Consider the following 16,413-nt stretch of genomic DNA (forward strand, 5'->3'; position numbering starts at 1 on the left):
TTTATATCAAACAAATTTAAATGAACATCCAAAACCTATTTCCTAGTTTTAGACCCAACCCATATACTTGCTTTCATTTTAAGTAGTTGGTAATTGAGATATCTTTTCTGACATTCTAGGGAAGTATAATAATGAGACAATCTTGCTCTCAGCACCCAGCTAGATACAATTTTATGATATTATCTTAAAGGTAGGTGTCGTTTTAATTTCCATTTAATTATATTCATATGCATATACATGCTGGGTACTAAATGTGATGCAAAGATGATACATCTGATTTGGTATTTTAATAGCATACATACATTAACTCAGGCATTATAAAGGTAAAATGGGTCAAATTTCTTATTTGAAAGGGGCTATTATTTACTCTTCTCCATTTGAAGAAAAAAATAGATCACAGTGATTGTAAACAATATGCAGTATTCTCAATATAAGAATCAATGGGACAAAATACCTGGTTGACATGGTCCAATTTAGGGCAAGGCCTCCCTCCATTATATGGTTTTTCACGCAACCATTTAGACCGAACCTTCACACCGCTCCCACAGGACTTGCTGCACCGTGACCAGTTGGACCACTCACTAAGCTTGCAGTCAGAGGGACAAGGGATGATGCAAGCCTCTTCGATGTAACCTAAATGGAAGAAAATGAGATGAGAGCCATCTCCTCCACATGTCACTTGCACACTACCACCCACCATGCTAGCTCACTTAGAAGGTCCAAGTTCGACTTGACAGCAACATGCAAATGCAAAGATGTCTCCGTCGTTAGGGACTCAAATTAAATTCTGCAGGAAAATGACACACACGTACAGAGACTCTGTTAAAATAACAGCTGAGCAGCTGCCATACGATCTGCTTAGGATTCACGCTCACCATACCTCAACATTTCTGACTTTCTGACAGCTCGTGTTTAATTGACAATAACCTGTCTGCTGCTATATCATTCTCATGCTGTCAGAATGATACATTAAAAAAATTATAACGGTTTTCTATAAAATGTTCTCTGTTAATGTCACGCAAGTTCAAGTTTTTGAGTCCATGCAATGTTCTTCCTCAAGAAGAAAGCCAGAGCCTCTCAATCAATATCTGAAAGGGAGCATTTAACTTAGCACCTTATGCTTTCCCTTCTCTGAAAATCAAATCCAGAGAAGGAGAGTGAAGAATGTTAAATAAATAATGTCTCATATTTTTATAGTGCTGTCAATTTCAAAACAACTTTACATCTTGTTTTCATTTGATTGTCTCAAAAATCTTATAAATGTATCGGGCAGGTAGGTATTGATTTTCTACTGGATAGATATTCTAACAAATGCAGAAAGGTAATTGACAAGTGTGGGGGCACACAGTAAGAGATGGGGTCTAGTCCATTACTCGCTCCATCAAATCACACAGCCAATTAACTTAATCATCTACAGATGTGATTTGAGAAATGGGTGCATTTTCCTGGAACAGTCTCTTATTACCAGCTTGGCATTTCACAGTATCAATTTATCACTAGTATACTCCAGGCCAAAATGTGGAAAAAGCAAAATTTCCCTTGGTCGAGAGTCAAATGCATGGCTGTTCTGTGTAATACTCTGATGTGCAGAGGGATTGTTCTTGTAACATTTTACATCAACTTCAAGGATTTGATTTTGAAAATGATAATAATATAAACAACTTATACAAGGGAACTCTAGGTAGGTTTATAAATTTTTTATGGAGAAAATTCACATACCATAAAAGTCAGCTCACGTTTTGGATTTTAATATATCCAGTGGGTCATACAACTGTCACGACTATCTAATTTTAGAACATTTTCATCACTACGAAGAGAAACCCTATACCCGTTAGCAGCCATCTCCTATTTTCCTTTCCCTCGACACCCTGGCTACCACTCATCTATTTTCTATCCCTAAGAATGTACCAATTCTGGACATCTCATAAAATGAAATCAAACATTATGTGGTCTTTCTGATTGGCTTATTTCACTTAGTATAGTGTTTTCAGGGTTCCTCTAGGTTATAGCATATGTTAGTACGTCATTCCTTTTTGTGACTGAATAATGATCCATTGTATAGATATATTTTGCTTATCCATTCATCAGTTGATTGATATTTTAGTTATTTTCCTATTTTGTATAGTATGGATAATGCTATGAACATTTGTGTATAAATTTCTGTTTGAACATGTTTTTAATTCTCATGGGTGTATATCTACAAGTGGAATGCTGGCTCATATGGTAACTCTATATTTAACTTTTTGAGGCAATTGTCAAACTGTTTTCCAAAAGTGTACCATTTTATAATACCACTAGCAAGGTATGCGTGTTCCAAATTCTACATTTGTCAAAACTTGTCTTTTTAATTTTAGGGTCCTTTGAAGAATGAAATTTTAAATGTCAATGAGTCTAATTTACCTATTTTTTTCTTTGGTTGTTGGGCTCTGAGGTCACATCTAGAAAACTATTACCTAATCTGAGGTAGTAAAGATCTACACCTAGGTTTTCTTCTAAGAGTTTTATAGTTTTAGCTCTCATATTTAGGAATATGGTTCACTTAATTTTTGTATATGTTATGAAAAGCTGTGTGTGTGTGGGGGGTCCAACTTCATTCTTTTCTATGTGGTTATCATGTTATTCCAGGCCCATTTGTTGAAAAGGCTGTTTTTTCTACATTGAATTATTTTGGTACCCTTGTTGAAAATCAATTGACCATAAATATAAGGGTTTATATCTCAATTCTAAATGCCATTCTATTGATCTCTATGCCAATACCACACTGTCTTGATTACTGTAACTTTGTTTTGAAGTTTTGAAGTCAGAATGCGTGAGTCCTCCTACTTTGCTCTTATTTTTTAAAACAGTTTCAGCTTTTGGGTGCTTTGCATTTCCATATGCATCTTAGAATCAGCTTGTCAAGTCTTACCCAAAATGGCAGCTAAGTTTTTGATGGGAATTATGCTGAATAGCTTGACCAATTTGGGAGTATTGCCATCTTAATAATCCAGATACATGGAATTTCTTTCCATTTATTTAGGTCTTTCATTTCTTTCACTGATGGTTTCTAATTTTTAGTGTACACATCTTAACACTTCATTTGTTAAATTTATTCCTAAGTATTTCATTCTTTTTATTGTAGGTAGATTTAAAAGAGAACCTTTCATTATAGCGAAACAAGACCACCTAAAACCAGTATGATAAATTTCATCTACAAGCTTGTAACCAAAGTTACAGTTGAGACAGTGTTAAAAAGCTAGCCAGTTACTACACAGTATTTCCTAGCTTTATCACAAATTATGTGGAACACATGCTAAAATTGCAGGTTTCTAGCAATCCCCAACATTATGATACAGTTCAGTTGGGATAGGGTCTCACTTTTAGAAATTTAATGTATTTTCTTGCGTTTACTCACCATTGTTTTTTTATTGAAATCCTTTTATCAAGGTAATTGTGGATTCCCATACAATTGTAAGAAATATGAGAAATAATATCAAGAGGTCCCTTGTCTACTTTTCCTAGTTACTTACAACAGTAACTATAGTATAATTTCAACCAAGATACTGAGACTGATACAATCCATTGAGCTTATCTAAGTTTCACCAGTCATCCTTGTACTCATTTATAAATGTGTGAGTGTGTGGGACTGAAATTAGGGAATGCTGTTGTAAGACAAGTCAGAACCAGTTGAATCTGGAGGAGAGGCTGATTTGTACATATCTTTCTACATACAGTCCCTGTATTTTTGCCAAAGTTACACATTAGCGGTTTTAAACTTAGTCTCCATACACAAATGTGCATCTTTTGTACAATTTCATAAGTACGAAGTTCATTGAACACACACATGAATCCAGAAACCTCTTTGGTGCTCCCTTCCAATCACTATCCCTTCTCACATGGTAGCTACCCTAATTTCTCACAATGCAGAATTGTACTTTTAAAAAATGTTACGTAAATGGAGTCATACAGTGAATAACCATGTGTGCAAGCTTTCTTTCATTCTATAATGTGGCATGAGATTGATCCATATTTTTGCATGTTGTTGAAGGCTATTTATTTATTTTTTAATGTTTATTTATTTTTGAGACAGAGAGAGACAGAGCATGAATGGGGGAGGGGCAGAGAGAGAGGGAGACACAGAATCGGAAGCAGTCTCCAGGCTCTGAGCTGTCAGCACAGAGCCTGACGCAGGGCTTGAACTCACAGACTGAGATCATGACCTGAGCCGAAGTCGGAAGCTCAACCGACTGAGCCATCCAGGCGCCCCATAAGGCTATTCATTTTAATTGATATATAATATTCTATTGTGTTTATAATATTATGGCTTATTCGTACATTCTAATGATGTTGAGTGGATTTTTTTTTAAATATAATTTATTATCAAATTGGTTTCCATACAACACCCAGTGCTCATCCCAACAAGTGCCCTCCCCCATGCCCATCACCCACTTCCCCTTCTTCCCCACCCCAACAACCCTCACTTTGTTCTCAGTCCTTAAGAGTCTCTTATGGTTTGCCTCTCTCCTTCTAACTTCCCCCCTCTTCCCCTCCCCATGGTCTTCTGTTAAGTTTCTCAAGATCCACATATGAATGAAAACATATGGTATCTTTCTCTACCTGACTTATTTCACTTAGCATAATACCCTCCAGTTCCATCCACATTGCTGCAAATGGCCAGATTTCATTCTTTTCATTGCCAAGTAGTATTCCATTGTATATATAAACTACATCTTATTTATCTATTTGTCAGTTGATGGACATTTAGGCTCTTTCCATAATTTGGCTACTGTTGAAAGTGCTGCTATAAAAATTGGCATATATGTGCCCCTGTGCATCAGCACTCCTGTATCCCTTGGGTAAATTCCTAGCAGGGCTATTGCTGGGTTATAGGGTAGTTCTATCTTTAATTTTTTGAGGCAGAAGACATGAATGGATATTTTTCAATGTGAAGCTATTGTTAACAAGATTGCTATGAGCCTTCTAGAATATGTCTTTTGGTGAACATATGTATTTTGGGGGGACTATTCCTAGGAGAGAATTTGATGCATCAGAAGGTACCACCTAATTGTAAGTAAAGTATAAAAAAAATCTTTTTAAAGATAGGATCACAAATTTGGCATGAAGAGCAGGGTGCAATGAAAGAATTTTCTAAAGTGTAGGAATTAGTCTCAGCTAGCCTTCAAGAGGGCAGATGAGGCAGCTGGGGCTTTGTCAGCTGTGAAACACTAAAGACAGAAAAAAGACACCAATGCTAAGTTTTGAATGTACTTCTGATACTGAAAAAGGCAGGTGGACTATTGATAATGATATAGAGGAAAGTTTAATAAAAAATGAAAGTACCTTATGACAGTGTTTACCAAAATTTTGAAAAGTGTAACTATTCTTCAAATAGATTGCAGTGTCTACTTAAATCTTTGACTTTGATTATGGTTTGAGGTAGGGAAACAAGCCCATCTCACTATTTTGAACTGAGACAAATTTTAAATCTCATTCTGCCTTTCATATAGCATAGCTTAGAAATTAAATTTATCTAAACCAGTAGGAGATGCTTAAAAATGGAACTCTCAAAAGGGCCAGTAATAATTCATTTTATATTTCAAAGTAATAGTTTATGAAATAAAATCAAACTGTAGAAATGCCTAAAGTCATTTCCAAATCAATGGTATTCTGTGACCAAATTGTTTAATGCTTGTAAAAGCACAATTTTTTAAAAATACCAAATATTTCTAAATGTTATCAATAGCTTTGGCAAAGCATGCTAGTATTTCAAAGGTAATAAATTATTTTATACTTTTAAAGTTTTTATTTAAGTTTCAGTTAATTAACATACAATCTAATATTGATTCAGGTATAAAATACAGTGATTCAACACTTCCATACAATACCCAGTGCTCAACACAAGTCCTTAATCCCCACCAGCAATTTAACCTATCTCCCTACTGGTAACCATCAGTTTGTTCTCTATAGTTAAGGGTCTGCTTCTTGGTTTGCCTCTCTTTTTTCCCCCTATACTCATTCATAATTTGGCTATTGTAAATAATGTTGCTATAAACATTGGGGTGCATGTATCCCTGTGAATTCGTATTTTTGTATTCCTTGTGTAAACACATAGTAGTGCAACTGCTGGATTTTACAGTTCTATTTTTCACTTTTTTGAGGAACCTCCATACTGTTTTCCAGAGTGGCTGCACCAGTTTGCATTCCCACCAACAAGGCAAGAGGATTCTTTTTTTTCTCCATATCCTCACCAATACTTGTTGGTTTGTTGTGTTGTTGATTTTAGCGATTCTGACAGGTGTGAGGTAATATCTCATTATAGTTTTGATCTGTATTTCCCTGATGATCAGTGATGTTGAGCATCTTCTTATGTGTCTGTTGGTCATCTGTATGTCTTCTTTGGAAAAATGTCTATTCACATCTCCTGTCCATTTTTAACTGGATTATTCATTTTTTAGGTGTTGAGTTTGATAAGTTTTTATAGATTTTGGATACTAACCCTTTATCAGATATGCCATTTGCAAATATCTTCTCTCATTCCACAGGTTGCCTTTTAGAATTGTTGATTATTTCCTTCACTGTACAGAAGCTTTTTATTTTGGTGTAGTTCCAATAGTTTATTTTTGCTTTTGTTTCCCTTTCTCCATAAAGACGTTGCTATGGCTGATGTCAAAGAAATAGCTGCTTATGTTTTCCTTGAAGATTTTTATGGTTTTATGTCTCACATTTATGTTTTTAATCCACTTTGAATTTATTTTTGTGTATGGTATAAGAAAATGGTCCAGTTTTCCCAATGCCATTTGTTGAAAAGACAAATGGGGCGCCTGGCGTCTTGGGGCGCCTGGGTGGCTCGGTCAGTTAAGCGTCCGACTTCGGCTCAGGTCATGATCTCACGGTCCGTGAGTTCAAGCCCCGCGTCGGGCTCTGTGCTGACAGCTGAGAGCCTGGAGCCCGTTTCAGATTCTGTGTCTCCCTCTCTCTCTGCCCCTGCCCTATTCATGCTCTGTCTCTGTCTCAAAAATAAACATTAAAAAAAAATAAGAAAAAGAAAAGACTGTCTTTTTCCCATTGGATATTCTTTCCTGCTTTGTTGAAGATTAGTTGACCATATAGTTGTAGGTTCATTTCTGGGTTTTCTTTTCTGTTCCATTGATTTATGTGTCTGTTTTTGTACCAGTACCATACTGCTTTGATCACTAAAGCTGTGTAATATAACTTGAAATCTGGTTTTGTGATGCCTCCAGATTTGATTTTCAAGATTGCTTTGGCTATTCAGGGTCTATTGTGGTTCCATACAAGTTTTAGGATTGTTTGTTCTAGCTCTGTGACAAATGTTGATGCTATTTTGATAGGGATTTCATTGAATGAGTAGATTTCTTTGGGTAGTATAGACACTTTAATAATATTTGTTCCTCCAATCCATGAGCACGGACTGTTTTTTCACTGCTTTGTGTCCTCATGAATTCCTTTCATTGGTGTTTTATATTTTTCAGAGTATAGGTCTTTAACTTCTTTGGTTAGGTTTATTCCTAGGTATCATGTTGTTTTTGGTGCACTTGTAAATGGGAATGATTCCCTAATTTTTCTCTCTTCTGCTTCATTATTGGTGTATAGAAATGCAACAGATTTCTGTACATTAATTTTGTATCCTGCGACTTTACTGAATTCTTGTATCAGTTCTAGCAATTTTTGGTGGAGTCTTTCTGGTTTTCTATATAAAGTACCATGTCATCTGCAAATAGTGTAAGTTTTACGTCTTCCTTACTGATTTGGATGCTTTTTATTTATTTTTGTTGTCTTATTGCTATGGTTAAGATTTCCAGTAGTATGTTAAGTAACAGTGAGGAGAGTGGACATCCCCAGTGTTCCTGACTGTAGAGAAAAAGCTCTCATTTTTTTCCCCATTTAGGATGATATTACCTGTGGGTTTTTCATATATGGCCTTTATTATATTATGTTCCCTGTATCCCAACTTTGTTGAGAGTTTTTATCATGAATGGATGTTGTTCTTTGTCAAATGCTTTTTCTGCATCTATCGAGAGAATCATATGGCTTTTATCCTTTCTTTTATTAATGTAGTATATAATGCTGAGTGTTGAATTTGGCTTATTGGTCTGGTATTGAGAATTTCTGCATCCCTGTTCATCAGGGATATTGGCTTAGTGTTCTCTTTTTTAGTGGAGTCTTTATCTGGTTTAGGTATCAGGGTAATGTTGACCTCAAAGAAGGAGTCTGGAAGTTTTCCTTCCTTTTCTGTTTTTGGGAATAGTTTGAAAAGAATAGGTATCAACTCTTCTTTAAATGTCTGGAAGAATTTGCCTGTGAGTCCATGCTCCTGGACTTTGTTTATTGGGAGTTTTTTGGTTACTGATTCAATTATTTGGCTGGTTATTGGTATGTTCAAGTTTTCTATTTCTTCCTGTTTTCATTTTGGTTGTTCATATATTTCTAGGAATTTATCCATTTATTCAAGGTTGTCCAATCCATTGGCATATAATTTTTCATAGTATTTCATATAATTATTTGTATTTCTGTGGCATTGTTAGTTATCTTCTCTCATTTATGATTTTATTGACTTGGGTACTTTCTCTTTTTGATAAGTCTTTCCTTTTTGATACAGGTGTATCAATTTTAGTAAGTTTTTTCAAAGACCCACTCCTGGTTTCATTAATCGGTTCTATTGTTTTGTTGTTATTGTTGTTATTTTTATCATTTAATTCTACTCTAATATTTATTATTTCCTTCCTTCTGCTTGGTTTAGGCTTTGTGTTTGTTCTTTTTCTAACCCTTTTAAGTATAAGGTTAGGTTGTTTATTTGAGATTTTTCTTGCTTCTTAAGGTAGGTCTGTACTACTATATACTTCCCTGTTAGGACCACTTTTGCTGCATCCCAAAGGCTTTGGACCATTGTGTTTTCATTTTCATTTGTTTACATGTATTTTTAAAAATTTCTTCTTTGATTTCCTGGTTGACCCATTCATTGTTTAGTAGAACATTGTTTAACCTCCATATATTTGTGGTATTTCAGATTTTTTTTTCTTGGGTGGACTTCTACCCACTCACGGTAGGTAGAAGGTGCTGTGGTCAGAAAACGGTGCTGTGGTCAGAAAACGTGCATGGTATGACATCAATCCTTTTGTATTTGTTAAGGCTTGCTTTGTAAACTAATCAGATATTAGTATATCTGTATATTAGTATATACAGATATCTGATCTGTTCTAGAGAATGACCTATGTGGGGCGCCTGGGTGGCGCAGTCGGTTAAGCGTCCGACTTCAGCCAGGTCACGATCTTGCGGTCCGTGAGTTCGAGCCCCGCGTCGGGCTCTGGGCTGATGGCTCAGAGCCTGGAGCCTGTTTCTGATTCTGTGTCTCCCTCTCTCTCTGCCCTTCCCCCGTTCATGCTCTGTCTCTCTCTGTCCCAAAAATAAATAAACGTTGAAAAAAAATTAAAAAAAAAAGAGAATGACCTATGTGAACTTGAAAAGAATGTGTATTCTGCTGTTTTAGATGGAATTTTCTGAACATCTGTTAAGTTCATGTGGTCCAGTGTGTCATTCGAAGCCATTGTCTTCCTGTTTATGTTTAGATGATATGTCCATTGATGTAATGGGATGGTAAAGTGTGCTACTATCAGTGTATTATTATCAATGAGTTACTTTATGTTTGTAGTTGTTTTATATATTTGGGTGCTATCATGTCAGGGGCATAAATATTTATGATTGTTAGATATGATTCTCAGACTGTCCCCTTTATTATGATATAGTACCCTTCTTTATTTCTTGTTATAAAGGTAATAAATTATTGAAATATTTCGAGAAGACTTGCATTTCCCCACCTTCAAAATGACTACAAAAGTAAACTTTTAACCTTTTGTTATTTAGTACTCAGAGTTGAAAAGAGAATCACATGATTGTTCATGTCACTACTTCACAAAGTAACAGATAAATGGAAATTCTTTCTTTCCATTTTATCTGTTGAAGTATTATGGCATTAGTGAGACTTAACATGTATGACTTCTGACTGATTCACATTGTATTATGAAGTAAGCAGATATAAAACTTTTATGTCTGATCTTCCAATAGCATATTCTAGAAAACATCTCTCAAATAAAATTCAACCTATTAAATTGTTAACAGATATAAATTAGGCATTGACATAAAGACAAAACTGCAAAAGACTATAATGCCTAGCATTCCATTTTTATTTTCTAGTATGAAACAACACTCAATAATTGCCTGTCATGTTTATCTAGCACAATTAAAATCCTTAATGCTACTAGTAAATTGCTAGATAAGCATTCCCTTGCCTTCTCTGCTAAGATCATTTTTGAGGGCAATTAACACCAAACAATCATAGGGGATGGAAAGACAGAAACATTTGATGCATTTTAAGACTAAATAAACTGATAGCATCTTGTAGCAATTTATGCCTTCTGAGGAATGCTAGAATAAAATAAATGACTTCACAATTATGGTATTAAAACTTTCAGCACTTCAACACTGCATTTGACACATGGAAAATCAAACTCCTGACTTTTGATCATATTTTTTGTATCCTATATCTGTTCTGATTGCTCTTTCAGACTGAAATAAATACAAAACACCAACAGGCTTAAAGTGGCAGCCGTAGGACATATTGCCTTTGAGATATATCCAATCACCTCTTTCATTTGAATTATGAATGAGCAGATAAAATAGCTTTCAACAACCTTCACAATTACTATATTGTGTTGCTGAAAGGTGTACTGCTGATAAAGAATTCCCTTTAAAAGCACATGGAAGATACTGGTTGGTTTTGATTTACAGTTGTGTGAATGAGCAACTCTGGCACTCTAACTAAAACTTCTGAATCAATCTCAAAAGCAACCTCAAAAATCTCTGCTACTTTAATGTATATTATATGTACATGATTGCAGTTAGGAATGAGAAAAAATTAGCTAGGACTTTATTATCCTTGTGGGTTTAAAAATATTGAAAAAATCATTGAAAGTTCTCAAATAACACTCTTTTGCAATTATATATTGAGGACTGATAACTCAGTAACATGGAAAAACCAAATTATTATCTATAGCCAAACTCCCCTAATCAAATGTTCCATTCAAGCTCATACATCCAGTAGATGTAAAGTTATAAATCTACATTGGGTAATTAAAATTTTCATGATGAAGTGTTCAGGAAAATTTATATAACTACAATGGAATGCTCCTTTAATTTTATTTGTATTTACTTATATACATATGAAGGCCTATGTCTTCATATCTGCTAGGTGCTTATAGATTTTCTCAGGAAGTTTCAACATCAGTGTTAATAGTTGTGGGGTTCTGTTGCTGTTTTTATTCTGATACTGGGAGTTACCCAATGACTAGGCACATTCAGATTCATTTAGGTACAGCTACACACAAGTTTTTTTATCAACACCATTTCTTATTGCCAACTCTAAAGCTTTCTGCTGTGTAATAAGGGATGTGGCTGTTCTTTGTCTTTGATTCCTGGGAGGTAGCCTTCAAGTCCTGACATTTTCTGAATCTTTCTTATTCATGGTGGCTTCTTGGACTATAGGTGAGTTTATGTTAAAAAGATGACTCAGGACGTGGTGCTGGTTACACCACAAAGACAAAACAAGTTTAGAGAGTCAGGGTTTTAAGCCACATGATATCCTCCCAATCTCTTGGTGGGTAGATTGAGCTTAACCACGTGCCAAAGAATTGATTAATCATGCCTACATTATTAAGCCCCAATAAAAACTCTGGGTACAAAACTCACATGAGCTTTCTGGCAGAGAAGTACACACTGATGTGTAGACAGGGTGATGCCTCCTGGCTTCTTGGGGAGAGAACATGGAAGCCTTATGATTGGGACCCTCCCAGAGCTTGCTTGCCTATGTGTCTCTTATTTTGGCTACTTCTGATCTATATCATTTTGCTATAATAAAACTCTAATTATAAGTCCAGTTGACCCTGAACAGCATGGGAGGAAGGGATGGTGACTCCCAGTGCAGTTGAAAATACTTGTATAATGTTGACTCCCCCAAAACTTAACTACTAATAGCCTACTGTTGACTAGAAGTCTTACAGATAACAGATAAAGAGTGGATTAACACACATTTTGTACCCTGTGTATATTATATTGTATATTCTTACAATAAAGTAAGCTAAACAAAGGAAAATTCTAAGAAAATCATAAGGAAGAAAAATATGCTTACAGTACTATATTTATTGAAACAAATCCGTGTATAAGTGGACCCACACAGTTAAACTCATGTTGTTCAAAGGTCAACTATATAGTGCTTTCCCTAAGTTCTCTGAGCTGTTCCAGTGGAACCTAGGGGGTTGTAGGAACCTCCAAAATTGTAGCCACCTTGTCAGGGTTCTGGGGACCCCTGAACTTGCAGCTGATGTCTGAAATGAGAGCAGTCTTGTGAAGGACTAAGCCTTTAACTGGAGGAGTTGGGCCTAACTCCAAGTAGTTGGTGCCAGAATTTCATTGTACCTTCAGACATACATTCTATTTAAAAAGTAAATAAACTTATTTATATAAGAACCTGTACCTATAGTTTACTTATTCAACCAAAATAAAAGCCTTGGGAAAAATTATATGCATTAAAGCATTTATGGACCTTCTCCACAGATTTAACATTTATAATTTTAACTAATACTGTATTAAAAGTGAGAGATAAGTATTAAAAAGCTCACTTTTGGAATAAGGCTTTGTCAGCGACATAAACATATTTGATGAAGTGTTGAGATCATGAAGTAATGAGAAATAAATTAACTCTGAAACTTATTAGATGATTTATTTTTAATGTGATCCAATGCAGGGCATTTTTCTTCCAACAAATGAAAACTATATACTGCCAGAGAAGTAGTTCCAAAGGATGAGCTTTTAAACATTAGTTTGTTGGATTCTAATAAGTGTTAAACAGAATTTTAACAAAAAAACATTTCAGTGGTCAAGTTGGAAAATTGCTGCATTTAAATTAAACAGTTCTCTTTACCCTGGGTTTTCCTTTTTTGCTGCTATGAACTGTGAATCTCTAGGAGAAAGCCACAGACACTGCATTTCTATACTGACTTTCTTCTATAGCATCTCACTGAACCAGTAAGAGATAGATAATCCAGATAGGTTATAATTACAATGCATTAAACTTGGATTCATGTTTTGAGCTGTACCGAGTTTTAATATGTAAAAAGTAGGACATTCCAGGTCCATTTCCAGATACAGAAAAAAAGCAAAAGTGAATAAACAAAAAAAAAAATCAAATCTCCTGAACTTAAAAAAATTGTTTTTTCTTAACTTATATTTACTTTAAAGTTTTAAAGCTTAAAAGGTCAAGCTTATGGCAAAGGGAGGAGAAACTGTTATATGAATAAATATTTTAAAGGCTTTTTTATGGCAGTTTAAAAAGACCATAAGAAGAATCAACTTTGTTTTTATCCAAATTAACTAAAATTTCTTGTAAGAGCTAAATTGGATTTCAGGGCAACTATGAAGAAATGGGATAAATAGGGAGAGTAACTGCAAGTAAAGATTTTTCTTCAAAATTTAAATTTAAAATCCCCATAAATGTTTTCATGTGTTTTCAGGTAGTTTTCTGAGCCCACAGATAATTATAATAATAAAAATTATTATTATATTATTAAGATATTATATTATTATATATATATATTATTATAGATACTATATATATATATAATCTTATATATATATCTTATGAACTTATGAAAAATTCCTTGTGCATAAACCTTGTTCACTATATGACTATTTTTATGATGCTTTCAAGTCATAAAAGACCTACATCGTAGGAATGAGACTAAACTCAATTAATGGGGTACGGAACTTTAAAACTATTTTGGATTTGTAGGGCTTTACTAAAACAACAAGAATCTTTATGCGGATTCACACAGGTCATTCAGTATCTTTATGAATTATGAAACCTTATAACATAAGGAATGAACAACTCTACAGTTAAATCAATAAAACTGCTACAGATATTGGCAAGATTACCACTTTAATCATTTTGTTGAAGACTAATGTTATGACTTCTCTAATGCATTAGGAGAACAAGGGGTCAGAGGCCTAGAGAAAGGGTGTGGAGTAAAATATAATGGCAGAAGTTGTTGATTAAGGCAAAGATCAAAATTCCTTTTTTAAAAGTATTGCAAATAATGAACTATTTTTGGCAGTTAAATTTATTTTAAGCAGAGCATTTTCTTTCCAAAACGCTGAAAAGAAAGCCCAATAAGTGTATGGAATTTATTGGAGGCGATGTTTGACAGCATGGCCTGAGGGACTCCATGGAGCCCAGTTTGAAAACCATGTTATGAGGTAATAGATGAGCTGAGGTCTCTGGGACATGGAGCCCAGAGAACTAAATAACACCAGATGTTTTTCTGTCACACATGACATGAATGGTAGCTGCAGGAAATTTTCCAATGAAAGTCTCTCCTTCAACACTTCCACAGTCCTCCTTCAGGGAGCCTGGTGGAGAAGGACGCTGGTATCCACACCTTATTTAAATTTGACCCCAGGCAATCACTTTATTTTTGTACTCAGTATCCACAGTAGCCCTTTCCTTCTTCCCCTGGCTCTTTCAAACTTGCAACTATTACCTCAGGAAAAGTCTGTCCCTCAAACCCAGCCTCTCTTTTACATTTAAAAGGAAAAAGATCTCCATTGAGAATGATAACTGTGAAAGTAATACTAGCAGTACCTGTACGGTCAAATGAAAGAATTCTGATATGAATTAGACACTAAATAAATACGACCAACGAAAAAAGCTTTTCAGAGAACTTAGCACTCCATTTCAGCTTGTTTAAAGGACCCTATTTATTGCCTTTTATGCCTGCTTTAATTAAACATGCTCTTCCTCAAATCATCCACCATGATACGAAAAAAATTCTCATTAAATTTTGTTTCTTTAAAACTAACCTCTAATTTTGAACTTACATAACGTTCTAATAGAATTCCATTGCAAAAGTAATCCATTCTAGTTATATTATGGTTGACTGCTTATGTAGGTTATCCTCAGAATCTACTTTCCCCATATTCATAATCATTTTTTATCAGATATACCCTGAGTTCCACACAATGTCTTAGAAGTACATGCTCTTGAACTAAAATTTATTTGTACATTGAGTACTGGCAATGATCAAATTGCCAATATGTGTTCCACAGAGGGTCCTATAGACTCATTTGGTTTTCAAAATCATACCTAAGTAGACATTCACTTTATGAAGACCCATCCTTATAAATTGACAGATAGATAGATAGATAGATAGATAGATAGATAGATAGATAAATCTCCTAATGTTCTCTTCCCCACAACTGGTAATCAGTGAACTATCACATGGGAGGTGTGGGTTGTTTTGCTCAATGCAAACAATCTTACAAAGATTTAGGCTCACATTGCTACCAAACCCCGGAAGGGTCTGCATGATCCAGTAAAGTAATCCTTGAACTTGAAACGTGTAAGGCACCCGGCTGGCTCATTGGTAGAGCATGATACTCTTGATCCTGGGGTTGTGAATTTATGTCCTAAGATGGGTGTAGAGCTTACTTTTTTAAAAAATAAAAAAGTAAAATAAAAGATGGTAAATTAAAAAAAATGTGTAGTAGAGCTCCCTGGGGATCCTGTCAAAATGCAGATTCTGACTCAGTAGGTCTGTAATGTGGGTTGAATTTCTGCATTTCCAATGGTTTCCCTGTGAGGTCTATGCTGCTGGTCTGTAGACCACATTTTGAGCAGCAAAGGATTAGATGCCAGTTGGCAAATGACAGCCCAGGCTGACAGCCTGTTTTTGAATTTAATTTTTTTTAATGTTTATTTATTTTTGAGACAGAGAGAGACAGAGCATGAACAGGGGAGGGGCAGAGAGAGAGGGAGACACAGAATCTGAAACAGACTCCAGGCTCTGAGCTGTCAGCACAGAATCCGACACGGGGCTTGAACTCACGGACCGTGAGATTGTGACCTGAGCCGAAGTCGGACGCTTAACCGACCAAGCCACCCAGGTGACCCTGACAGCCTGTTTTTGTACATAAAGTTTTACTGGAACAGAGTCATGCCATGCACTCATGGCATTCACTCACATACTGTCTATGGCTGCTTTCATGCTGTAACTGCAGAGTTGAATACTTGTGTCAGAGACATTTTGGTCCACAAAGCCTAAAATAGTTGCTATCTGGAGCTTTAGGAAAACATTTGGTGATAAGGTAATTTAACCTAACAGCTTATTGTTAAGTTTCTTCATAGTTTCTACATGTTATCAAGTATTTGATAGGTATTTATAGCAATATATTACTTTTATGCAATAGGAGAGCAACATATATTAAATGTCCTGGGCTGAGAAAGAACAATCAGATCAGATGTGCCTTTCTGTTAACTTGATATTAAGAGATGATAAAACATCACAAATGTAATTGAGTTTTAGAATATAT

General features: G+C 35.2%; 1 protein-coding gene across 3 annotated transcripts in view; it reads right to left on the reverse strand.

The window, feature by feature from the left end:
• THSD7A (thrombospondin type 1 domain containing 7A) overlaps positions 1-16,413 on the reverse strand; it is a 438,927-nt gene that overhangs the window by 45,261 nt on the left and 377,253 nt on the right. For all 3 annotated transcript variants that reach the window (XM_043588979.1, XM_043588977.1, XM_043588978.1), the window contains one exon: positions 455-633. In XM_043588979.1, coding sequence (XP_043444914.1) covers positions 455-633 — 179 coding nt within the window. The remainder of the gene's footprint in view (positions 1-454; positions 634-16,413) is intronic.

The sequence above is a fragment of the Prionailurus bengalensis genome, chromosome A2 (assembly GCF_016509475.1).
Source record: "Prionailurus bengalensis isolate Pbe53 chromosome A2, Fcat_Pben_1.1_paternal_pri, whole genome shotgun sequence".
Lineage (NCBI taxonomy): Eukaryota > Metazoa > Chordata > Mammalia > Carnivora > Felidae > Prionailurus > Prionailurus bengalensis.